We start from the raw sequence: 27,155 nt of genomic DNA, 5'->3' as shown, positions 1-27,155 counted from the left end.
CAATTAGATTGGCGGCAGATATCCCTACAAAATGAAATTAGATTGGTGGCAGATATCCCCAGAAAATGCAATCAGATTGGCAGCAGATATCCCCAGAAAATGCAATTAAATTGGCAGCAGATATCACCACAAAATACAATTAGATTGACAGCAGATATCCCCACAAAATGCAATTAGATTGGCGGCAGATATCCCTAGAAAATGCAATTAGATTGGCAGCAGATTTCCCCACAAAATACAATTAGATTGGAGGCAGATATCCCCACAAATTGCAATTAGATTGGCAGCAGATATCCCCACAAAGGCAGGTCCCCAGTTAGTGGGGGCCCCAGAGCTGAGAAGGGGTGGGCACAGTGCAGGAAGGGGGGAAATTGTGCACAGAGCAGCAGGAAGGGGGGGAGGCCTCCCCCCCTCCCTCACCTAGGGGCCGCCCTTCCACGCTCCCCCCCCCTCCAAAATTGCAGCAAGCCAGTGGCAATGAGTGGGGAATAGCTTACCGGCATCAGAGCGATACCGCTGCGTGCCGCTGGGCTGGTCTCCGTCTCCTGCACTGACCAATCACGCTCTCGCAGTACTTCCTGCGAGAGCGTGATAGGTCAGTGCAGGAGATGGAGACCAGCTCAGCCCAGCGGCACGCAGCAGTATCGCTCTGATGCCAGTAAGCTATTCCCCACTGCTGCCGCTGGCTGCTATTTTGGAGGGGGGGAGCGCAGAGGGGGGCCCTTAGGTGAGGGAGGGGGGAGGCTTCCCCTCTCCCCGCTGCTCTGTGCACAATTTCCCCCCTTCCTGTGCTGTGCTCCCCTCCTTCTCAGCTCTGGGGCCCCCAGGAGGCGGGGCAGCCGGGGCCCACTGGTGGAAAAATTGGGGGTTCGGTGGGTCAGACCGAGCCTGATTATCAGTTACAGAAATGACACCAGTTTTCGGCTAGGCTGTAATCGCATAGCTTGGATTTCACTTGCTTTACTTAGATTCAAAAACTAATGTACTTAAATTCTAAAACTAATGTTTGAAAAGTGCTGTAAAGATCTCCTATGCTATGCTATGCTATGCTTACCATTGACAACCTAGAACTTGCATAGTTGCTGAGAGTAGAACGGCAGCACACAAGGCTGTGGAAAGCAAGGACACTTCCGGTAAGACTATATCAGGTTGTTTTTGGGACGAGGACACTATTTTCAGTGAATCATTGTATTTTCAAACAGATTATTCAGATCGTATTGTATGAAAACCGATCAGCAGGTGGGCCCAATTGAACCTGAATTGAATTATTACTCATTCACTTAAAGACCTGGTCAATCGGCATGGCACCTGGCAAGACTGAGAGGTTTTGGACTAGTCCATCTCCTCATGGGGGATTCTCAGGGTATTCTTTATCTTTTAAAGCATTTCCTGAACAGCAGTTGCCAAGTCTAACTGCCAGAATAGTAAGACACCAGCCAGCCTCCCTAACAAAGAATTAGCAACTGCTGTTCTGGAAATGCTTTTGAAAACAAAGAAAACCTTGAGAATCCCCCATGTGGAGATATATAGTCCAAAACGTATCGGTTCTGTCAGATTTTAACTGCTTACTTTTTTCCTTGGATGGATCCAAAACAGGATGTAAGCCCGGCGAAGGCTGCAAAGCCAAAAGCTTGCTTACTCTTATTATTTTTAGTTAGCCAATACATGGTATCATCCTGATTTAAAACGTCTTGTTTTTCCTTGGAGTGGTCCTTTAAGAAATGCGCTGTCTGTCACATATAATTACAAGGATAATGAGCCCTCAAAGCAGATAACAAACAAGGACAAAAAGGTTTTTAAAAATGACCTGCAATAACTGCCATAACTTCAATAATAGTTTTATTTAATGCTTCCTGGAGATTTTCTGTAATGTAACCACTAATAATCAGACAGGCAATTTCTTTGCTTTGTTAATTAATTCTTTGTTCCCATTAATTCCGGGACAATGTGAAATCTGCTGTGAGCATAATGGCACCGAGACGGCTTCATTCAGATGAATGGACAGGCCAGCATCATGTCAGACCACAGACACCAACCAATGTGCTGCGCTAGCTGAAATCCCGGCTGTGATCCTCCTGGTGCACAATCTGGAGCTGTGCGTTTCTCCTTAGATGCACCATTGAACTTTTTGAGGTTAGTACTGGGGGAGGGGACTCCTTTATATTGCCAGGGGAAGAATAAGATTCGTCGCTAAAGGTGCCCATACATTGCTCGATTTTGTGGGCCGATCCGACATTCCGATCTGCTAATTTTATCAAATTGGAAAATTGGTGCAGCAACATGGCCACTCAATTGATCTTTCGATCCTTCTAATTATTATTTAGTATTTATATAGCGCCGACATATTACGCAGCGCTGTACAGAGTATATATATATATCTTGTCACTAACTGTCCCTTAAAGGAGCTCACAATCTAATCCCTACCATTGCCATATGTCTATATAATGTAGTGTAAGTACTGTAGTCTAGGGCCAATTTTAGGGGGAGCCAATTAACTTATCCGTATGTTTTTGGAATGTGGGAGGAAACTGGAGTGCCCGGAGGAAACCCACACAGACACAGAGAACATACAAACTCTTTGCAGATAGTGCCCTGGCTGGGATGCGAACCAGGGACCCAGTGCTGCAAGGCGAGAGAGCTAACCACTACGCCACCGTGCTCCAGTAACCCAGCCAGCCACACTCTTCTGCGCATGCGCGGCCCAGACGCACACACACCCCTGTAGTAGTACTGTGCAGGCACAGAATGCTCCCAGGCATGGGAGCGGTGCCTGGTCCACTCATGTACAAGAGTGCACTAGAAGAGATCGGAGCTGCCTGGAAACTTTATTTGTGGAACTGTGCTGGATGTGGAGTATAAACAGGCTTTGCGGCTCAAATGAGGCACAGATGAGGTCTAGAAACACAGATCTACAGTTCTGAAATCAACCACAAGCTGAGCTGCTCTTACCCGGTATTACTTGTTTCTTTCCAAGTACTACCACAAGTGGATCCCGAGATAAAGAACTGTCAATCACACGGCCATCCTCCAGTCGCCCCTACAGACAGAAAGGAGAATGAGTCTTCAAGATTCAGTGAAATCACATGCACAGTGCTTAACGCAACATACTACAGTAATAACTATGTACACTTATTTGGAGAAATTTAAAGGGGCACTCCGGTGAAAAAACTTAAAAACATAAAATACATACACACATTTGTCCCAGAATAAAAGCACTGTACTTTTTTGTACTGTACTTCCTTTGTAACTGTGGCTTACCTTTGGTAATAATAATCTGACAACTTTGAACCTCTTTCTTTTTATTTTACAAAACAAACCTTGAAAGGCAGTAGTACAATCCACCTGCCAGGATGGAGGCACACCAGAAGGGAGGCTGTCACCTTTGATTTAAAGATCCTCCAGGAGGAGTTTGACTAGTATAAAAGTATAGTTGTGTAGTTGATAAGAGACTTTTTCCACTGCATGTGTTCTGATCTTCGGAAATCTTACGTTTGACCAATTTCGACCCCATCAACCAGAGTATGGGATTCAGCTGCTCATGAAAAAGAGGCCTACCTGCAAGAGAGTGCAAGCCCCACTTGTGGGATAAAGTACACACCTAGCATACACATGACCTGTCTACCACTGAAGGATGTTGGTTTCCTGTAACAGCTTGCATACAACTTGTTAAGTACTCGTCCCTCCCACTGCGGAGAAGTCATCATTGATGGGAGGGGACCTAACACTAACTAAGGCTTCTTGCACACCAAGACGTTGCGTTAGGTGCCACGTTAAGGTCGCATAACGTGCACCTAACACCACGTATGGTGCTGCAAGAGCCGACGGTAGAGTGAGCCGCGTTAGGCGGCTCGATTCCTATAATGTCTCCCAGAGTGGCGCTGATTGGCCAGCGGGACCACGTGATGCGGAGCGAGACACTCCGCATCACGTGGTCCCGCCGGCCAATCAGCGCCCGCCAGTGCAGTGAATATTAAGTAGCCATGTGCGCGGCTACTGTAGCTGGCTCTCCCCGCCTCCTCTCCGCCCCCCACTGCGCATGTGCAAACAGTCTAACGCAGCTATAGCCGCTCCAACGCCGTAGCATGCTGCACTTTGCGGGGAACGTGCAGCGTTACATGTAACGCAACGTGGGCTGTGTGAACAGCCCACTTGTGTTACATTGCTGTGCGTTGGGGGAGCGTCTTGGTGTGTCAGCAGCCTAAATCCTAACCTATGCATAGCCTGGGTGCGGCCAACCAAGTAAAAACTTGCTTGGTTGGCCGCACCCAGGCTATGCATAGGTTAGGATTTAGTTAGTGTTAGGTCCCCTCCCATCAAGGATGACTTCTCCGCAGTGGGAGGGACGAGTACTTAACAAGTTGCATGCAAGCTGTTACAGGAAACCAACATCCTTCAGTGGTAGACAGGTCATGTGTATGCTAGGTGTGTACTTTATCCCACAAGTGGGGCTTGCACTCTCTTGCAGGTAGGCACTTTTTTTTTTTAAGTAGCGCTGTTCATTTCCTTGCCATGTACTAATTTAATTTAATTTTGGTCAGCTGCTCCCACTTAACAGCTTTTGCTTTTGGTGTATATGCAGAGCTTCTGTTTGGGTTCAAGGTGCGTTTGCAGTTTCTGGGGGGGCTCAGCGCACGTCTGATTGGAGGCCATTCGGAGGCGGCCTGGTGATGCGCAGATCCACCTTTTGCGTAGTGTGAAAGCTACTAACCAGAACACGTACATTAACCTCTCCTATACCTAACCTTATCAACTGAAGACACTTATCTGTTGTTATGGGAAGTCCCCAATACTTTAATATGGTATTCCTTGATACTATGGAAGTTGGTACATAGTTATTTAGAAAAAATAATTCTCAAGGTTCTGCTTTAAATTTGTGTCCCTTTGAAGTTTTTTAAGACAATGTTATAAAGGCAAAGGAATGCTAAAAAACTGAACTGAATCAAGTTTTTGACAAATCAAAGCAAATGGCTTCACGCCTTGAAAGCAGATTTCCCCCTCAGTTATTTCCAGTAATGGAACTATATATGATGTGTAATGAGAGATGGAAAAATTGCTTCTGCACGCTCTGAAACACATTACAATACTGCAATAGACTTATCACAACACAAGTTATTGCAATTAACTGCCTTTTATTGTCAGCGAGATGTCATGCTAATGAAAACTGCTTGCATGCAACGCAGATAAATGGGCTCATCTTATTTTTATAAGAGATAAAGAGATGATTCTGCAGATTTCCCTTTATCAACTGATATTATTATCATTAATGTCTTTTTCATAAGGGAGTTCTGCCCTACACAGTAATCACCAAGTGAGAGCTCATATAAAGCCTTCTCTCACAGCAGGGCGAGCCTGGAGAGCTGCTTGGAAATGCAACATTGTCCTTAAAGAGAACCTGTACTGAGTAAAATTATTTAAAATAAACACATGAGGTAACTTCAAATGAACATTACATAGTAACCTTGCCATCAGTTCCTCTCAGAAACTCACCATTTTCTGCTGACAGTGATGGCTTCCAGTTCTGACAACATTTTGTCAGAACTGAAATATATCAGTTGCTGTCAGTTATATATCAGTTGCTGTCAGTTATAGCTGAGAGGAGAACTGATGTGTCCATGTTTCCCTATGGCTCAAGTGGGCGATGTTACAGTTTAACTGTGTGCTGACCAGAAAGCGGTTATGGGGTAATAGCCATTTTTAAAATGGAGGACGGAAAATTCCATTGATCACAGTGGACAAACAGGACGCAGGAGAGGAAAAATAGATTGAGGAGTAGACTACACGGGAGGTAAGTATGACCTGTGCATGTTTATTTTGGCTTTTAATTTTCAGTTCAGGTTTTCTTTAAAGCAGACCTGAACTCAGAACTTCCTCTCTGCATTCAAAAATATGCAACAGTATAATAACCTTTAAAGAAAAACATTTCTTTGTTACAGCTGATACAAATCCTGCAATAAATCTCCAGTGTGTCTACTTCCTGCTTTCATAGAAGCAAACATATTGTTAACATCATACAAATGGCACAGCGGTTCCGATCTTTAAAAGGAAGAGTTTCTGGGGTATAGAGTGACAGGGTATATTGCCTTCAGTGTGCTCAGGATGCCAGAACAAACATTTTTCTATTCAGTCATTAGAGAGGGAAAATCATCCGGCACTACATCTCAGGCTTCTCTTCCATGCATTTTATTATAGACTAGTTAAAAACGGGCTCTAGGTCTCTTCATGTTGCCGTCACCAACTGCCCACCCAGCCACCCACCCCCGCCCGCCCACAGGTAGCTTGCACTATGGCAATTGTCAATATCACAGGTAGCTTGCACTATGGCAATTGTCAATAACACAGGTAGATTGCACTATGGCAATTGTCAATATCACAGGTAGCTTGCACTATGGCAATTGTCAATATCACAGGTAGCTTGCACTATGGCAATTGTCAATAACACAGGTAGCTTGCACTATGGCAATTGTCAATATCACAGGTAGCTTGCACTATGGCAATTGTCAATAACACAGGTAGATTGCACTATGGAAATTGTCAATATCACAGGTAGCTTGCACTATGGCAATTGTAAATAACACAGGTAGCTTGCACTATGGCAATTGTCAATAACACAGGTAGATTGCACTATGGCAATTGTCAATATCACAGGTAGCTTGCACCATGGCAAATGTCAATAACACAGGTAGCTTGCACCATGGCAATTGTAAATAACACAGGTAGCTTGCACCATGGCAATTGTCAATAAGACAGGTAGCTTGCACCATGGCAATTGTCAATAAGACAGGTAGCTTGCACCATAGTAATTGTAAATAACACAGGTAGCTTGCACCATGGCAATTGTCAATAAGACAGGTAGCTTGCACCATGGCAATTGTCAATAAGACAGGTAGCTTGCACCATGGTAATTGTAAATAACACAGGTAGCTTGCACCATAGTAATTGTAAATAACACAGGTAGCTTGCTCCATGGCAATTGTCAATAACACAGGTAGCTTTCAACATGTTAATTGTAAATAACACAGGTAAATGTAAGTGTTTACAAAACCCTTACTTCATAGCTGTGTTCTTATACTGGCAGCCAAAAGTACATTCACTAGTCTGAGCCTGTGGGATATCAACTGTTCCTGCATTGCTTCCGCAATTTGTATGAAAATCCAGCGGGAGTGATTTTTACCTAAGTGATATCATGTATTGCCAGCAAGAGTATTCTGCTTCCACAGGGATCTGTGTCTCTGTCACAGCCAGGGGGTTTGCTGCAGAGCTCATCATTTAGGCCGAGGTTACACTTCAAATCACAGTTGATTTCATGCAAAGCAAAATCGCAATGTAAAACGTAAATATTGCAGTCCTTTGGGCCTACCACGATTTCAGGAAGCATGGTGTGGTGATTTCAGCATTGTGATGTTTCTGGGCCAATGTAATACACTTCCTGTCACTTTTAATTGATCCATTTCCATGCTGCCTTCAGTTTGCAATAAATTTGCACGCTGGAAGGAATTATTTGACATGTCATAAGAGACAGCCCATTTCCAATAGGTGTATATTCATACAGGATGCTTTGAATTTGGTAGTTTATTTTAATATAATTGTATGCTGGCTGTTCAAAATGACTGTAGTTCTGTTCTCCCTCCAATAGAATCCAAGTCGGCCTCTTCCGCGCATGCTCAGAACGCTCCTGGCAATGGGAGCGCGATCGCGGGAGAGCAGGCAATCCTTACGGAGGGGACAGCTGGAGAGTGAAGCAAATTGGAGCTGAGGCGAGGGACACAGAGACCTTTAGGGGCTGGAAAAAGCCCCAGGTAAGTAATGCTTTATCTGCACCATTCACCTCATGTATGCTTTAAATGGCGACACACCTTTTTTGTTCGATATTACAACAATTTGATCAAAAAGATGGGTTGTACCTAAAAAAATTGAAAGTGTTTTTTGTTTTTCATCAAGAAATCTGATTGAATTTCCCATTTTTGTAAAATTCTGACCAACTTCACCAAGAATTGTATGGTGTGGGATGGATTGCCAAATTGTTTCAACCACAATAAATTGTATTTAACTACTTAATACATACCAAATTTTGTTGTTTGTATAAACAACAAAAAGGACACATTTATGAAAGAGTGTGCGTGTGTACAGTATATGTATATGCGGAAAAGTTGGAAAGAGTAGGTTATGGTATATACAGTAGTGTGAAAATAATATAAATGGAATTGTGTTTTTTTATGTAATAATATGTAACTGTATTGTCCTTGGTTTACTCATGTAATTAATAAACAAAAATCAATGAGTGTTTGTAGCTAAATAGCGTGTGGTAAGTGCAGGTGCAAGTCACACAGGCGCTCCACGTGCAATATGCTGGTGACCACCTGGGGCGCCCATGAGGAAGAAGAATGCAGACACAGCAGCGGACACTTGGGGGCGGTGTGGCACATGTACAGTATTGATGCACAGGCACCAGTGGGTCCATCTCACATATGGGAGGAGGGGGTTTCCGCCTCCTTCGTGATTAAATCACTCCTCGTTACTGCCATGCACCAATCAGTTGCGTTGTCGATCAGGCATGCTCTCTACCCCCATTTAGAGTTGGAACACACTAGGCAGAATCGCATATGCATTTTCCATGGCACATAGTGTAAAACGCATATGGTATTCTGTAATTGTATGGTGGATCGGCTGCCATGTCAGGAGATGTATGGCCACCTTAATAATATTAACCATAGACCCTAAAGAAGCACGCAGACCAGGTGTTTCTGACACAAATCAGACAAGATTAGCTGCATGCATGTTTCAGACACTACTGCAGCCAAAGAGATCAGCAACACTGCCAGGCAACTGGTATTTTTTACAAGGAAATATGGCTGCCTCCATATCCTTCTCACCGCAGGTTACTTTTCAGTGTAAAGGGTGACTTCACTGACCATAAGCAAGCTGAGGATCTCTAAAGTGCATGTCTAGTCATAGAAGTAGGTTAGTTTTGCTATCCATGTAACCAGGCTGCAATCTAATAGTTTTTAGTTACTAAAAAAAAAAAATCATCAGATCAGCTGATTTTGGCGTGCGGCTCTGAGAGCTGAGCGCCGAAACTGGGCGCCCCATAGCAGCAATGTTATGCTGAGCGGGGCGCGTATCGGTAATTCAGGGCTCCGGCGGCTACCAGACCCCGAATTACATCTCCCTCCGAGTTGCAACAACTTGGAGGGGGAATAGTATTTAACGCCGCCTCAGAGTTTAGCGGCAGCGGTGAGAGCCATCATTTGGCTCTCACCGGCGCCGAATTAATATGCACCCAAAATCATTATATCCTAAAACGTCAATGTACAAATTAGCATATGAGTACCACGGTAATTCTGACAGAAAACTGTATTTGGATTGGTTTATTTTCATCCTGGACAGGTTCTCTTAACCTGATTGTGTAAGACTGCCACAGAGGATTGGGCTCAAATCTCAGGAAAGAATCCCTTCTGCAGCCTGCCGCTGCCATGAATGAATGTACAGCAGAGAGACGCAGCAATGCAGAAGCTAAACACAGCACAGAAGCTGCCCGCATAGCCTCTCTCCCATCCTGTGCTCAGTCTGTCCCTGTTCTGTCATCTCCACCAGTCCACACACACCGGGAGGCTGCTAGAACATCATCCAGAGCTTGCCTGATGGCAGCATGTGGTGTGTCAATATTAGGTTTTATGGCGGGGAGTGTAGACACACTGATTTAATACAAACAAGATGACAGCCAATAAAAAACCACCGAGCGCTCTATTTTCTCACTTGCCTGGAGACATCAGGCCTTGTGCTGTTAATTCCGTGTTCAGAGGTAGCTTATCCTGGTGGATCAGGGCTGGAATTACCATAAACTGCATTGGTAATCAGAAGCCAAGGTGAAGCTAGCTGTCACAGTATATTCCATTCAAATCCAAATCACAACAATCTCCTTATAATCTTATAATGATAGAGATTAGCTGTTGATCAAGCCAGGAATAAGTATAGGATCTACACACAAGCATGCTCAGCTATCCCAAGCATTCCTGATCATTCCTAAGGAGGGGAAGTACCAGTGAGGCTGGCCTGGTTCACTGACAATAGTCCATATCCCTCTATGTAAATGCAGAGACACATGCACTGAATGAAAAGTACACCTGTCATGTGAGTACTGGTAAAGATGGTGGCACCCAAGTGTAAAAATATATATAAACAGTTAAAATACAAATGAGAGGCAATCTCTTACCTCTCCTGATGACAAAAACACAAGTGGAAAAGTATTTATCACCACTATTGGAAAAGTATTTATCAAAAACACAAAATAGACAACGCGTTTCACAGGTTATAGCCCGCTTCCTCAGGTCAATACACAGTGCCTTGCAAATTCTGCCTACAATTTTCCAAACACCTTTTTTTTCCTTAGATTTTTTTTCCACTGTGATTTTGCGTTTTTTTTTTAGCCCATTTTTACATTACATGCGAATCGCACGCGCAAAAAGCAACACTACATCATGATTTAAAAACGCAGAAAATGAGCAAAATGCAAAAAAATAAGAAAAACTTGAGGCAAATGCTATGCCATTGAAATACATTAGATGTGCGACAAACACGAAACTGCAATTCCCCACGACATATTTATTTCCTTTCAAACTATACCAGTTGACATGTGAATTCTAACAAGTGCGAAGGCCCCTGAATCAGGTAAAAATGTATGAAAAAATCAGGCCCTCTCAATTGATCTAAACATGATCAGGAAATGTTGTTCTTCTATTGGGGTGAGTAGTGCGGTCCACGGGAGAATAACTTTTTACTACACCCAACATATCAATAATCAATCACATTTCTTGGAAAGATATCTAGCGGTGTACAGCGATAATCTAGACAAAATAACATTAATATTGCGCTTTTCTCCTGGCGGACTCAAAGCGCTTGAGCTGCAGCCACTACAGCACACTCAGCAGGCAGTAGTAGTGTTAGGGAGTCTAGCCCAAGGACTTCTTACTGAATAAGTGGTGGCTTACTGAATGGAAGAGCCAAGATTAAAACCCAGGTCTCCTGTGTTAGAGGCAGAGCCCTTACCCATTAGGCAGATACTGATCATTTACCTGATCTTGTAAATTATAAGGCAGCTTTTCCTACCGATTGGCTGAGTCTCTGCAGCAGAACGTGCCGTGATAGGCTTATTCCCTCTTCCAGAGAGAGAGAAGCAACAGTCACACTTTTAGGATGATACATTTTATCCATCATTTGACAGCCTGACTGCGAATCCAGATTAGCAGCCGTATCCCCATCTGATGGATTGTCCGTTTTACACAATCTCTCAGTAACGCTGCAGCAGAGGATGTCTTGTGAAAGAGGCTGTACAATGATGTTAATAAATAAAGAGCTAGCCCCGCATTGTCACATACAGCATACAAAGCACTTCAAAAATACACTGCGACTGGGTCAGGGCGAATGACAGCTAAATGATGCTGTTACAATAGAGCACAACGTGCTCGTCCTTTGCCAAAAGGGAACATCATGTTCGAAGATCTGTTGAAAGGTACTTCTGACACAAACCGCTGCTTGCTTGCACTTCAATGTTAACCCTTTCACGGACTTGTATTCAGGCACTTTCTGAATCAGGCTTTTGCTAGATGAGATGAAAGATCCAGAAAATTTCCATTGTAACAGTCATCAGAGCTTTAAAAACACATCTGCACAAGCAATGACTGCTCATCCACAGAGCAATCACTCGCCACCAGTGGGACTATGGCTGGCTCTGCATGCAACCTGCAGCGTGGCAAATACACGAGGCTAATGAAACATTGTCAGGCAAAGCAGCAGTCATGCTCTATAATCAGTAGGGTATTGTACCGTGTTAGCCATCAGTAAAAGCAAGAAGTTTTAAATCAGGATGATACCATTTATTGGCTAATCCAATAAATTGGCTAAGCCAATAAATGGTATCATCCTGATTTAAAACTTCTTGCTCTATAATCAGTGGCAGGTATGATGGTCCTTCACTTGCCACAGTGGTAAGATTTCCTATCCACTCACAAGCCATCATTCAGCCATTTGTAATCCATCTTGTTTAACTCTTGTGGTGGAGTTGATTCAAAAACATTCTCTTAAAGGTCAACTGAAGTGAGACGAATATGGAAGCTGCAATATTTATTTCCTTTTACACAATACCAGTTGCCTGGCAGCCCTGCTAGTCTATTTGGCCGCATAGGTGTCTGAACACCAGAAACAAGCATTCAGCTAATCTTGTCAGATCTGATCTGATCTGCTGCATGCTTGTTAAGGAGGATCAGTAGGGCTGCCAGGCAACTGGTATTGCTTAAAAGTAAATAAATATGGCAGCCTCCATATCCCTCTCACTACAGTTGTCCTTTAATTTGCGCAATGCCATGCAGTCATTAGTACACGGTACTGGACCAAAAGCTTGAAACTCAGCCAGGCTGGCTGGTAAAGACCACCTCTGATGAGACTCTAGCGTGTACAGCATCCCCTGATGCCTCAGCCAGTTGGATCTCTTCACTGAGTGCTTTGTTCTCCCCTCTCATCCCACCCATTGTGTGAGGTTACAATCGCACTGCTCTGTCAGCCCTCTGCCTCCCACATAGGAACAGAACACTTTGCTAGTCTGTAGGCTAGCAACATTTCTGTACAGCATTAGTCCTGCAATGTCACCCGAGAGATCGACATTCATCGTATGTGTGAAAGAACCCTTACTGGATGCTCAGTCTATTAAAGGATACCCAAAGTGACACGTGACATGATGAGATAGACATGTGTATGTACAGTGCCTAGCACACAAATAACTATGCTGTGTTCCTTTTTTTCTTTCTCTGCCTGAAAGAGTTAAATATCAGGTATGTAACCCACCCACAACTGCCTGACAGTGCAGCCGCCTATAGCGGCATCACAGCACTGGGTGGAAAATATACCAGAGCAGCGGCCTGCTACTAAAACTCTGAAGGAGGCTACTGTCCTTGTGGAGGAGGACTTCTGCCAAGACTTGGTCCTCGGTCCAAGTGGGACAAAGCCTTTCTGCTGGCCACCCAGTATGGGACAGTAAGCCACAGATCCCGGTGAGAATATTCCACTACCGGCTGCCCATTTTTATTGAATGACAACCTGAGTGCGCTCTCTCTTCACCCCTTGTTTTTCCACCCATCCCCCACATCCCACTGTCTACTGCAGATTATATACCACCTAGAGTGGCACCCAAGAGAGCAGCACCATCTGATGACAACTACACAGACTTGCACAGTATTGTCAAGATCGCTCCCTCTGTCCAACACAGGGGTTTAGGCTCCTTTCCTCTTCACATGTGACATGATAAGATAAACATGTGTATGTACAGTGCCTAGCACACAAATAACTATGCTGTGTTCCTTTTTTTCTTTCTCTGCCTGAAAGAGTTAAATATCAGGTATGTAAGTGCTGACTCAGTCTTGACAGGAAGTGACTACAGTGTGACCCTCACTGATACGAAATTCCAACAATAAAACACTTTCCTAGCAGAAAATGGCTTCTGAGAGCAAGAAAGAGATAAAAAGGGGAATTTCTTATCAGTGAGGGTCACACTGTAGTCACTTCCTGTCTGAGTCAGGACTGAGTCAGCCACTTACATACCTGATATTTAACTCTTTCAGGCAGAGACAGAAAAAAAGGAACACAGCATAGTTATATGTGTGCTAGGCACTGTACATACACATGTCTATCTCATCATGTCACATGTCACTTCGGGTATCCTTTAAACTTTTGTATATTTAATCTCTCTTGTGAACAGGTGAAATAACACTGCTGCGCCACTGGTTATCTGATGTGGGTTTTCTGAGCCTATAAACTCAGGTACTGCAGAGTACTGCTTAGTAAGCACCAAGGCACCGGAACACGATAAGCAGTTGTCAGGGCATGTTCAGATTGAATTAACATCAGTAGGGTAGCTAAGCTAAGGAGCTTTGAGCCCCTGTGCAATTTTTACATTGGATCCCACAAGCATTCTATACATAACAATTTGTATGTCGCAACAAAACCTGCCAAGGACATCCTCAGTGTCAGTGTCAGGTCCACTTCACGGAAAATGCGCCGGTATCCAGAGCTCCATTAGAAGCTTCAGGCTCCCATTGGATTGCAGCAGACCAATGAGAATCCTCCCTGGTTTGAGGTCTAAGCAGAGGGGAACAGTTTGTTAAAGTGAACCTGAACTCTTGCAGAGGACAGAAGGAAACAGAGAAATGCACCCTGTGTGTATTTCGAGAGAAGAGCCTGTCTCATTCCCCCTCATCTGTAAGCAATTACAAGTGTAAATTGATCTCTCAGCTGTGTCAGCACAGAAATTTGGCAGTCCTCGGCAGACACAGCTAATATGCAAACACAGGATGTTAACGCTTTGTCTGCTTCCATGAAAGCAGGAAGTACAGGAAGTAGACACACTGCAGATTTATTGCAGACGTTCTGTAAGCTGTAACAAAGAAAAGTTTTTCTTTCAAGGTTATTATACTGTTGCTTATCTCTTAGAGCAGAGAGGTAGTTCTGAGTTCAGGTTCGATTTAATGGTTACCACTATTCAAAGCATATATGAGTGATCATAACCAGCGCAGCACCATGGATGAGCTGATACTGCAGTTGAGGTAGTGAGGTTGCAATCTCTGCATCCCCTAATGCTACACCACTGACTAAGATCTTCTTAGTTCTTCTGTTCAGTTAATCTTATCACTTTACCAGCTGTTCAAAATCAATCAAAAGAGGAAGTGAAGCAATTTTATGAATGTTTGATTAGAGTAATTAAATCTGCTTGAGATCATTATGACCGATCCATGTATGGGTACTTTTAGATAAGAAGAAATGCAATATGGCAGATCATACAGCATCACTTACCCATTAATATCAAACAGAAACCAGCTAGTCTGAGAGTTACGAGTGGTTGCTGTTGTACACAGCATTTTCCAATATGCTGCAAAATCCCTTGAGAATCAAAACTTCAAGGAACAGTTTGTAATAACACATTTATCTGTTAAGCTGAAGGGAAGATTGCAGAAGGGCCTAGTGATGCGGAGGTCCAGCCTCCAATGGCTAATGCTTGGTACACATGATGCAATTTCCCATCAGACTGACAAGTCTAAGTGACAATTTCCATCATGTTCGATCTGCTCCCGATCTAGAACAGTATCAATGTTCAGGTCGTTACTGCACAAAATCAATCCGGTTTTTGATCGGGAGCAGATTTGATTATCAAATTGTTCCCTGCAACTTGACAGGAAATTGCATGGTGTGTACCAGACATTAGAGATCAGACTGCCCATCACTGCTCCTCATTCAAACAGGCGCTGGCTGCACAAGCGCAATCCAGCACCTGTGCTTCTATAGAAGCATACTAGGCCCCAAATTCATAGACTGTGGAGGTCACAACGTGGAGGTCACAACAACATAGCATCTCTTTTTTACACCTGTATGTACAAAGCCTAGTCATTAGGCCCTGAATCCACTGTGTCCGCTTTTCAGTTGCACATCAATGTTACAGATATTGAAAAGCGGACAGAAGCGGACACAACTGCGTCAGTGGGCTCAGGCACTCAGGAATGTGACTGTCCAACAGATGCAGCAGCACATGGTCTACAGGTTTCTGACCAGGTTTCTCAGCAAAACTAGATAACATGGATTCAGACACACAGAGAAGCGTATAATCACTACACTCATTTTATTATTATAATTTAGTATTTATATTGTGCTGACATCTTCCGCAGCGCTTTAAGGAGTATTTATTAGTCTTGTCACTAACTGTCCCTCAGAAAAGCTTACAGTCAAATCCCTACCATAGTCAAATGTCCATAGTCACACTAATAAAATCTAAGTATGACAATTACCTGGCAGTAAATGTCAGTGTGTTTAAACTAGGCTTCATGCAGTGTCAAACATCTGCAGCTAACACTATTTACTTTGTTAAAAAGGATGGTTGTTAAGGTCTGTAGTACACACCATTAGATGGACGTGATGTTGCCCGTAGAAGTATTGGGACCTGATCTCCTTGGGCAACATCAGGGCCGGGCCGAGGCAGAGGCGAGAGAGGTTCCAGCCTCAGAGCGCAGTGCAGAAGGGGGTGCACAACTCACTCAGCTATCATTCCCCAAATGTGTTTGAAGCAGAGAGAAGCAATAAAAGGGGATACATGGCAGTGACCGCAAGCCAGATAACTAGAGATTAAGGTGTTGGGGGCCCTGGGGCACCTCTTAGTCTAATGGCAATCAGTGTGGGACGGCTGGAGTGGGGGGGATAGAGGGGTACACTTTGGTGTCTCAGCCTTGGGTGCTGGAGGACCTTGTTCCGGCTCTTGAGCCGGGCTGCACACACGCATCAGCTGTGTAGCTGACGACGTGCTGTGTTGCTATGCAGTGGAGGCGGAGGGATGACGGAGTGGCGCATGCATGACGTCGGTGAACAATGGGATCTGCCGTTGTTGGGTGTGAGTTGATCCGCCGGGCGGATCGCTTTGGGGTTGAGATTCGCAGCCCTGTGTACAGAGGTCTGAATAAAGGCTGAGGCGGTCATTATCGCCCACCTCAGCCGACTTTAGACAAGCATGTGCATGAGCCTTTAATAAATCTCTTGTTTCATTGATTCAGGCCAAGTACACATGTGGGTAGCAAAAAGCTACAGCAAAAGGGATTTGCAGGATGTAGAATGCCTAGAATAACCAGAAGGATACAGTATGGGGCTGAATATTACTGCCTAGCTGGCAATTAAAATCAGGTGAAAAAACATAATGGGGCAAGATACATTAAAGCGACAGAGCCCTCCCTAAGTACATCAGACATGGACACAGGTATATCCATCCATACAGGCATTCCGGGGTCTCCTGCAGTCTTTCTGTCTCGCCTAGAAGCCTCCGCACAGCTTTGTTCTCTGTTCTTTGCAGAGAGGAAATTACAGTTCAGACATTTGTGTGTGACAAAAAAAGTACCGTATGAATCAGTTGTGCTCTTAAACTTACTGCAACCCTTATGTGTCCAGATGTCCTGAGCAATGTACAATTTGCTGGACCAGACAACACATGATCTCCTTTAGCTGACCTGAACTCTGAACTTACACTCTGCTCTAAAAGATACGCAACAGCATAATAACCTTTAAAGAAAAACATTTCTTTTTTATAGCTGATACAAATCCTGCAATAAATCTGCAGTGTGTCTATGTCCTGCTTTCATGGAAGCAGACATATTAACATCCTGTGCTTTCAAATGACCATATCTGGCATGGCAGTCATGTGACACAGATTACAACTTGTGATTAGACACAAATGAGGGGGAATTAAACATGCTACTCTCTATAAATACATACAGGGTGCATTTCTCTAGGTTTTCCTTCTGTCCTGTGCAAGAGTTCAAGTCCACTTTAATGTACCTGTGTACTGAAAGGGAACCTAAACTGAGAAGCATATGGATTTTTCCTTTTAAAAAAATACAATTCCCCTGACTCTCCTGCTGATCCTGTGTCTCTAACATACTTTCAGCCACAGCCCCTCAACAAGCGTGCAGATCAGGTGCTCTAACTGAAGTCAGACTGGATTAGCTGCATGCTTGTTTCAGGTGTGTGATTCAGCCACTACTGCAGCCAAAGAGATTAGCAGGACTGCCAAGCAACTGGTATTGTTTAAAAGGAAACATCCATATCCCTCTCAGTTAAGGTTCCCTTTACATTCAAGTATACCTGCCATTAGGCAAAATTTACACTAGGTGCATTGTGTAATGGAGGAGTTATAAACCATGAACCCTCTACATGCTGAAACACCAGCCAACCATTGCAAGACCAATTGCTATGTAACATGCACATTTTCTCACTCGTTACCCAGGAACTCAATAAAAAATGTGTTCACTATGCAGCAACACAGCACAACGCAACAAGCATAGTGTGAATGCACCCTTAGGGCTCATTTCCACTATCGCGAATTTGCATGCGTTTTTCGCATGCAAATTCGCATAGCAGTACAAGTGAATGGGACTGTTTTCACTTGTCAGGATTCCTTTGCGTTTTTCTGTGCAGAAAAAATTTGCATGGCAGAGCCATCAGAATTTGCATACCGCATACCGCTATGCGAATCGCATACAATGTATTTAATAGGAAATTCGCATGAGGTTTGGGTATGCGAATTCGCATAGAAACAATGAAAAAGCACACCAGCACTACCATGGTTAAATTCGCATACATCGTCATCCATGCGACCCGCATGCGAATTTCGCATCCGCATGCGAATTTTTACCGCGGCGATTCGCACCGCACAAGTGGAAATGCAGCCTCAGGCTAAGTTCACACTAGGTGCATTTCGTAACACCTGCACTACAACACAGGCACAACACAATGCACAATTTGGTCAGAATTTCATAGAATTCCCAAAATACGTCCTCCACAAAATGCAAACACCATCCCCAGTACTTCCAGCGTCCTTACTTGCCCATGAATATCACCCAATACTGTGATGGGCAAAGAGTGCGGATTGGAGAAATGCTCAATATCAGTGAGTAGCCTTTGATTGTTAGGGTTGTGAGGCCCCCACATACACTAAAATAAATCATAAAATGAGCACATGCACCACCAGATGTTAGAACTGCATCCAAATAGTCAGCTTAGGATACTGAATTTGAAATAAAGTTTCAAAAGTCAAATAAAGTAAGCAGCCCAGCATATAACAAAGTCAATCTAGCAACAATGTTGCAAGTTTAACCTTTTAAAATAACATTGTTGCCTAAATGTTTTCAATAAGGTCTCAATCACACTCTATGCAATGTAAAACCCACGTGAAAAGGCAATACTTGATTCCATGCATGTTTATACTGTCACAAGTGACAACGAGTACAAGGTTATGGATCTGTGCCCCTTAACTTCAAAGCAAACATCAGGTTGGCTGCCATGTGCTTCTAGAAAATAGACACGTAGCCAGATGTGCCCGATATAAGAATTACCAGTCGCGCCCAGATTAAAAAAAATGATGCTGCCAAGAGGTGCCCCAAGATACAAGTCTTAAGTAGCCATGCACCCTGATAGCCATGTGTACCCCCAGATAAGAACAGGCAGCTGGAAAGCATATGTCAGTTCATGCTGTACTCTACATGGTTCAACAGAGAAGATTGACTTTGGACACATAAAATCATTCTGACTGAATGTGCCTGAATTGCCTTGCTGCGCTGAAGACTGATCGATGACTTGAAACAGATTTTGAGGGTCTAAATAATTGAAAATACACAGGTGAGAAAATGTCAAAGGAACGTTCTTAAAAAATAGTTTTACATCGCACTGAGAAGTACAGGAGGATGTGTGATGATTCCACCACTTTAAAGGGAACCTAAACTGAGAGTGATATGGATGTTTTCTTTTAAACAATACCAGTTGCCTGGAAATCCTGCTGATCTGTGACCTCAGTAGTGTTTGCATCACACACCTAAAACAAGCATGCAGCAATCCAGTCTGACTGTAGTCAGAGCACCTGCTCTGCATGCTTGTTGAGGGGCTGTGGCTAAAAGTATTAGAGACACAGGATCAGCAGGAGAGTCAGGCAACTGGTATTATTTATAATGGAAAAATCCATATCCTTCTCAGTTCAGATTCCCTTTAAATTAATCTGAAAGTGATCTTCCGACACCCACAATCTGTTTAATAAATGTCTGGTCAGTTCTGGACTGTGATAAATAAAAGCTGTGATTAGGCATGCTGTTACCTTTTCTCACAGTGCAGGGCGAGGCCATATACCTTCCACTGCACCAACTGGTCCTGGAAATCCTTCTGATAATTATTGATCAGATTTTCTGTGTTGCAAGGTGGAGAAAATAATCTGGCTGGATGGTGTAATGGTTAAGGGCTCTACCTCTGACGCAGGAGACCAGGGTTTGAATCTTGGCTCTGCCTGTTCAGTAAGCCAACACCTATTCAGTAGGAGACCTTAGGCAAGTCTCTCTAACACTGCTACTGCCTATAGAGCGCATCCTAGTGGCTGCTGCTCTGGCGCTTTGAGTCCGCAGGAGAAAAGTGCGATATAAATGTTATTTGTCTGTCTTTGTCTACTCCCCAATCATTTCATGCTCAGGGAATATTGATTCTTTGCCAGATTGGCCCAATATCAATAGTAGTGGATGGGCTCCATAAAGGGAACCTGAAATGAGAAGCATATGGAGGCTGCCAACTGCCTCTCCTGATGATCTCTTTGGCTGCAGTAGTGTATGAATCGCACAACAGAAATAAGCATGCAGCTAATGTAGACAGACTTCAGTCAGAAAATCTGAGCTGCATGCTTGTTCAGGGGTTATGGATAAAAGTATTATGCCTGGTGCACACAATAAGATTTTCTGGCAGATTTACTTTCAGATCGATTATTTCCAACATGTCCGATCTGATTTCCAGGATTTTCTGATCAATTTTCCATTCACATCTATGGAAAAATCAGATGTTGGAAATAATCGATCTGACAATAAATCTGCTCAAAATCCCATGAGGCAGAGAATCAGCAGATCAGCCAGGCAATCTGTATTGTTTACAAGCTCTCCAGACATTTGGCTCTAGAGCTTAGCCTTTTTGTATATGAAGTAGTTAAATAGACTGCAGTTGAGATTCCTGTCCAAATGGAATTCTAGCACACCATTTACATCCTCTTTAAATATCCCCATACTGATATCTTGACTACTGTACATACATGCCTTTCTATAGCCCAGTGCTCAGTATAGTACAGTAACTGCAGGTAGCCCTCTAGTATTTAGGGATGACTGTACTAGATGTGAATGGGATCTCCCATACAAGAGGGCTTGAAGCAGGAGGCTGGATACCTCTCCTCCCCCATCCAGCCTGTCCCCTCCCCTCATGTGTGTGTAGTGCTGACGTGTTATTGTTGTTACAGATGTTCTCCTTCAGGCCCAGATGTGGCCTGGCAAGCAGGACCCAATGCTCACCGTATAATGGAGCTGGATGGTGTCCCCCATCTCCACCGTCTCCACACACGACTCTGGCTTCTCCTGTGACAAGAGAGACAAGATGGGAGTGACAAAGGGCAGAGCAATCCAGTCAGTCACAAAGAGCAACAGGAGGTCTGCCAGCTGCAGAGCAATATGCCCCAATACAATGATACAATCTGAGGGTACAGAGCTGGGGAAGCATGAGCTAGTGAGGAGCTCTGGTATAGACTGCAGTGACAGGCAGAGGGGGTAATGTAAGAGAGATCACAGAGCATCCAGGAAGATGTGCCAGGCACTCAGATTGCACTGCACACAGATTGCACTGCACACAGGTACCATACACGGGCATGCAGCTGGCATGCTACAAGCATGCAGAGGAAGAATGGCCATAAGTGAGCCTGGGCTGGGCAATATAACTTCATTCAGAAAACTAAGCGATCTGTTGTAAATAGTGGGAGGAATAGCTGTGACAGAAATAGACATCAGGATGAGTCAGTGTCAGCCCGATAACGGGAGATCCCAGCTGGGAAGTTTGTGCAGATGTGACAGGCGGGGATGTGACAGTGGCAGCCAGGGAAGGGACAGCAGATCACCTGCATGCCCGCGAGCAGCACTTACCAGAGTCTCTATGATAAGTTCGCTGGCATTCTCAGCCTCCTCTTCCTCAGTGTCCGCCCTGATCAGTGCAGAGGAGGAGAGCAGCAGCAGCAGCAGGACAGACCTGAACATGGTGTGCGGGGAGCACGGAGGGAATGTGACAGCTGCCAGGGGGAAAGCAAGAGAGAGAGAGAGAGAGAGAGAGAGATCAGATCACTGGGAGCGTGGCAGAGACAGAGGGGGGAGGAGATGTGTGTGGGGCGCTCCGCCTCTGTATGCCAGCCCCCGGCCGGGCCTCCATCCCACTGCCGACTGCACACCTCCTTCCCTGCATCCACCTATCCTCCTACAGTAGGCTACAGCATGCACACCTCCTTCCCTCCATCCATCCATCCTTCCCTCCCTCCATCCATCCATCCATCCCAGGGCCGCCTGCACCTCCCTCCCTCCATCAATCATCCTACAGCCAACCTGAAAATCTCCCTACATTCCTCCTGCCTCCATCCATCCATGCCATACTCAGCTCCACCTGAGGCCCATCTCCTGGCCTCCACCACCAGGAATGACATTATTAGTGTGTTCAGGGAGGATCAGTAATCATTACAGCCACATCAGCAACACACTTCCATATTAAGCACAACTATAAGGAATCATCCTAAAATGCTTAGCCAGAAGCACTGTTTCTTTTTGTGCCTTTCTGTCACACACCTGCAATTGCTGTTCTGGTGCAAAAACCCTCTCATCTATATTCCAATAATGGAACAGAAAAGATAGGAACACAAAAGCTTTATTTTACCTTCCCATCTATTTCACATCTATCCAGGCCTGGATTTATATCACAGAAGCCCCGCGTACGTTAAAAAAGGGCGCCGGGAAAAAAGGGCGCAGGGTTTTAAACGATAATCATGAATAACGTTTAAAAAAATGTGTGCTATATTTCGTTTAAAAATAATGTTTTATAAAGTTATAAATCATTAAATAATGTGTATGAAATCTGCAATTTTAAAAACGTTAATCTTCCCTTTTTAAAAAGTGAAATTTATAATAACGTTTTATAAAACATTAATAAGAATTTTACTAAAGCTATACCTAACCCTACTCTCACACAGAACCCTCCCTGTACCTATCCCTAACCCCTAGACCCCCCTGTTGGTGCCTAAACCTAAGACCCCCCTGTTGGTGCCTAAACCTAAGACCCCCCTGTTGGTGCCTAAACCTAAGACCCCCCTGTTGGTGCCTAAACCTAAGACCCCCCTGTTGGTGCCTAAACCTAAGACCCCCCTGTTGGTGCTTAAACCTAAGACCCCCCTGTTGGTGCCTAAACCTAAGACCCCCCTGTTGGTGCCTAAACCTAAGACCCCCCTGTTGGTGCCTAAACCTAAGACCCCCTGTTGGTGCCTAAACCTAAGACCCCCCTGTTGGTGCCTAAACCTAAGACCCCCCTGTTGGTGCCTAAACCTAAGACCCCCCTGTTGGTGCCTATACCTAAGACCCCCCTGTTGGTGCTTAAACCTAAGACCCCCCTGTTGGTGCCTAAACCTAAGACCCCCCTGTTGGTGCCTAAACCTAAGACCCCCCTGTTGGTGCCTAAACCTAAGACCCCCCTGTTGGTGCCTAAACCTAAGACCCCCCTGGTGGTGCCTAAACCTAAGACCCTCCTTGTGATGCCTAAACCTAAGACCCCCCAGTGATAAGCATTAATAACGTTTTTAAAAAAAATATGGTGCGGTTTTTCGTTTAAAAAAAATTGTACGGTTTTTCGTTTAAAAGTAATATTTTAAAAAATATTGTACCGTTTTTCGTTTAAAGATAATGTTTAAAAAATTATAAATCATTAAATAATGGGTAATCATGAGAAGCAGTTATAAAACATTAAAAGTCTCCGGGCGCCGCTTTTAAAACGTTCTTTTTCTCCGGCGCCCTTTTTTCCTGTTGGGCGCCCATTAAACGATATTTATTATGGGAGTGAATGGCGGCGCCCTTTTTGTCCACCTGCCTCATGCGCCCAAATTTCCTGCTTCCACAGAAGCCTATAGGCACAAATGTCCTGGTACCCTAGACTTAATCCTCCATGAACCTACAAACCCCCACAGAACCGCACCACAAGTGTGCTGGGTGGCCCAGCTGTCACTTCTTCCGTACTTCCCTTGCCCAGCCGTCATAGGTAGCTACAGGTATCCCTTAATAAAGCAGCTAGAGGTGCCCCAAGTATTAAGTAGCTAGTGGTGCCCCCAACTGAATGGAGATCTTGGAATGCAGAGAGCTGAGTAACTTCTCATTGACACTCTGCTCAGGACTTTGTATAGGGAAGGAGGGAAGCACTGGGGGAGGAGAGAGAGCTGCCTTTCCATCATCAGGCAACTGTAGGCATGTGCCTACATTGCCTTAGGGCCCATTCACACTGTGTGTGTGTGTGTGGGGGGGGGGGGGGGGTGTTTAGGTGACATGGTGGCACGTTCTATGCTTGCCCAGCACCACTCTTTGGAATTCTCTGCCTGAACCACGTGGTGCAGGCTGCATCATACAAGGTCAGCCCCTGTCTGTTCCTGGTATTCAAAATCTGTTTGCCCTGATACCACATGGAGGTGGTAAAATTGGCAAATCAAAATTGAAGGTGTGTACCAGGCTTATGATTAGGATCCGCAGCATTGACTGGCCAGCCTGCTAAATTGTCATTGTAGGAATTCCCTGCACTGTCATTTTAAGGCAGTTTTAGTAGTCCAGAACCCTCCAGGGAGGCAGTGTTAGCTGCATTAGGCTCTTCTGATCTGGGACAGTGTGATGTAGTGATCTGAGATCCAGTAGTCATCTATAATGATGCACCATGAAAGCCCAAAACGCAAGTTTTGCACCTGCATTGGGGGTGCGGCGTTACAGGCACACTTAATCATACACGGTGGACCTGCCCTGTAGGATCTGCAGTATGGTCTAACAATGCATGTACATAAAGATCCCAAGGTCTTACCGTATGCTAAGCATAAATTAATACAGCATTTAGAGAATTTAACTGAAACATATTTTGCTTCGCAAAGGCTTTAATCTACTCTTATATATAAATGTGTTCTTGTAACAATGATGTGTGAAAAAACCAATTCAGCAATAGCTGATACTGCAGAACAGAGTAGATAAAACATGGCAGCCTTGGATCCAACACTACATCCCAAGGTGTTCAACAAACTTTACAAGTGGTTCAGACAATAGATGGTTATAACCTGACTTGCATTCTTTTTATCCCCTCAATTCTATATAGTGCAAGATATAGCTATTAAGGCTAAGCTGTGACTATTATATGTTGCACTTCTTGACTAGGGATGAGCTAGAACACCAAGGCTGAGACATCAAAGTGCGCCTCCCTCCCACACCAACCGTCACACACTGATTGCTATTAGACTAAGAGGTGCCTCAGGGCCCACAACCCCTCTCCCCCCCCCCCCCCCCCCCTCCAACACCTTAATCTCTAGTTATCTGGCTTGCAGTCACTGACATGTATCCCCTTTTCTTATTTCTCTCTGCTTCAGACACAATAGGGGAATGATAGCTGAGTGAGATGTGCGTCCCCTCCTACACTGCGCCCTGAGGCTGGAGCCTCTTTAGCCTCTGCCTTGGCCTGGCCCTGAAGCCCCCTTACATGCTACAACCACCATATGTGTAGGGAATGTGAAGGAGAACATGGGCAACAAGGGAAAAGTTCGGAAACTGTCGCCAGAGAGACTGCATAACTAGCTGGCAGCATGACCTGGGTGGAGTGGATCAACAGCAATGCCACCCACAGATGTACTTACAAGTGGCGTCAATGGAGCACTGAAAGCTAGCGGCAGGGGGAGGCAGTGGGCCTGAGATGGAATGTGGACCGCATTGCCAGCTGTCAGCTTGACCAGAGAGAAGTGCATCAACCATGCCACACATAAAAGTTCAATACAGTTTTTTCCATCAGTGCTGGTGCAGAACTGTACCACAGGTCAGTTTAGTTTAGTGCAGTGGTCCTCAAACTAACGACCGTGGGCCAAATGTGGCCCCCTGAGGCTTTTTTACCGGCCCCAACACACAAAATGTATTACTTATAGATGCGGTCAGTTACATCTTTCAATATTGGTGGTCCGCATATAGAATGCCAGTGGCACCACCCATCCACATGGAAGACAGAAAGCAGTAATTCGCTGGTTTCCAACCAAATTCCACATTAGGTGACACTGCTGTCCAACTGGACTGCAGGTTGTCACCTGGGCATGCTTCACTGTCTGGCCCACAAAGACTTCTACATCAAGTTATGCATACTCCAGCCCCCTAGCAGTCTGAAGTATGTTGACCTGGCCCTCGACCCAAAATGTTTAGTGTCTTAAACTGGTAAACTCATGTCAGAGGTGTAATGTTTGGGGTGCAACACTAAAAGCTGCAATAAATAACAGTGCACGCTGTGTAAAGTGCTTCACGTAAAATTTCCCGTAATAACGGTTATTGCGCGCAAAAATTAGCGTTTGTGCGTTAACGGTCGCGTTCGTGCGATAAATTTGCACTATTGCGAAAACGTTAACGAGCGAAAAACTTGCGCCAATGCACAAACGCAAATTTTTGCACGCGATAACCAGTTTTTCGCGCGAATACCGTTTTTTTACGCGAAAAGGCGCGAAAGCCCATGCTAACAGCCGTGCTAACAGTTAGCACTGTTTTGTGAATCAAGCACTTGATGTGCAAAAAAGAGTGGAAAATACACACAATTTTTAGCAAGTGTGAACCCTGCCTCAGTCCTCCTGAGTGAAAAATGTAAAAATAGAATGGAATGAAATGATGGTAATTTTTATTTGGGGTGTGCAGTTGACACAGTATAACACAGCTGTTACATTGGACTTGGTATAGTAAATAAGTACCAAATCAGATTACAAGAACTCCTAGAAATGACAGTTCTCTATGTTGGTCCAGTGACTTTAAAGGAGGTGATTCCTGCATGTTGATTGGCCTAATAGGCTGCTTGTCTCTTGACCCGGGTCTTGTCACAGCACCTAACTAGTTGTAACTAAGTAAACACAGTCCCAACTAAGTTCATCAGCAATTCATTCCTCAAGGAATACTAGATGGCAATTATTCTCAGTACTAGGAGCAGCGTACATCAAGCAAACAAGCTGGAGTACTACAAGTACCTAGTATTAACAAAGCACACACAGTTCAAGCCTATGTACATCTGTACTGAATGAGTTCTATAGATAGCTGGCAATACTGTACAGTTTAGCTAGATAAAAAGCTTGTGTAACTACACACACTTCTACCTATCTCTACCTCAGCACACAATAAATCCTACAAATTAACGTTCTGCACAAAATTATCTTACAAATCATTCACAGGTCTATGATGTTAAAATACAGCTACCTACCAGCTATCTCTCCCTGGAGCCTACAGTTCTCTCGCTGTCTCTATCTCAAGTTCCTAACACACAGAAATTGCAAGATGGAGTGAAAAACCTATTCCTCCACCTATCCCTCCACCCACCTTTATATCTACCTGTGGTGGGATCTTTGCTGATTGGCTGGGGGTGGTGCTTCCTGGGTGCAAATAATTGACCCAGACAGATGCTTCTGGTGGGGGTTTTGAGTACAGTTGGTCAAATAACAACAACTTGTATGTAACTTGGAATTGGACCTTTTGTCCAGGGACTTAGCTGCCAGCCCCTCCGATCCTCCT

The 27,155-nt window shown here is 44.4% G+C and overlaps 1 protein-coding gene across 1 annotated transcript in view; it reads right to left on the bottom strand.

Annotated features, from left to right (window-relative positions):
• FKBP11 (FKBP prolyl isomerase 11) overlaps positions 1-21,707 on the bottom strand; it is a 44,969-nt gene extending 23,262 nt beyond the window's left edge. The window contains exons 1-3 of the mRNA XM_068265195.1: positions 21,504-21,707; positions 20,883-20,945; positions 2,950-3,037 (exon numbers count right to left, since the gene is read on the bottom strand). Coding sequence (XP_068121296.1) covers positions 2,950-3,037; positions 20,883-20,945; positions 21,504-21,614 — 262 coding nt within the window. The 5' untranslated portion in view covers positions 21,615-21,707. The remainder of the gene's footprint in view (positions 1-2,949; positions 3,038-20,882; positions 20,946-21,503) is intronic.
• Between the last annotated feature and the right edge of the window lie 5,448 nt (positions 21,708-27,155).

Source organism: Hyperolius riggenbachi, chromosome 2, assembly GCF_040937935.1.
Source record: "Hyperolius riggenbachi isolate aHypRig1 chromosome 2, aHypRig1.pri, whole genome shotgun sequence".
Lineage (NCBI taxonomy): Eukaryota > Metazoa > Chordata > Amphibia > Anura > Hyperoliidae > Hyperolius > Hyperolius riggenbachi.
This window is presented reverse-complemented; position numbering and strand designations above follow the sequence as displayed.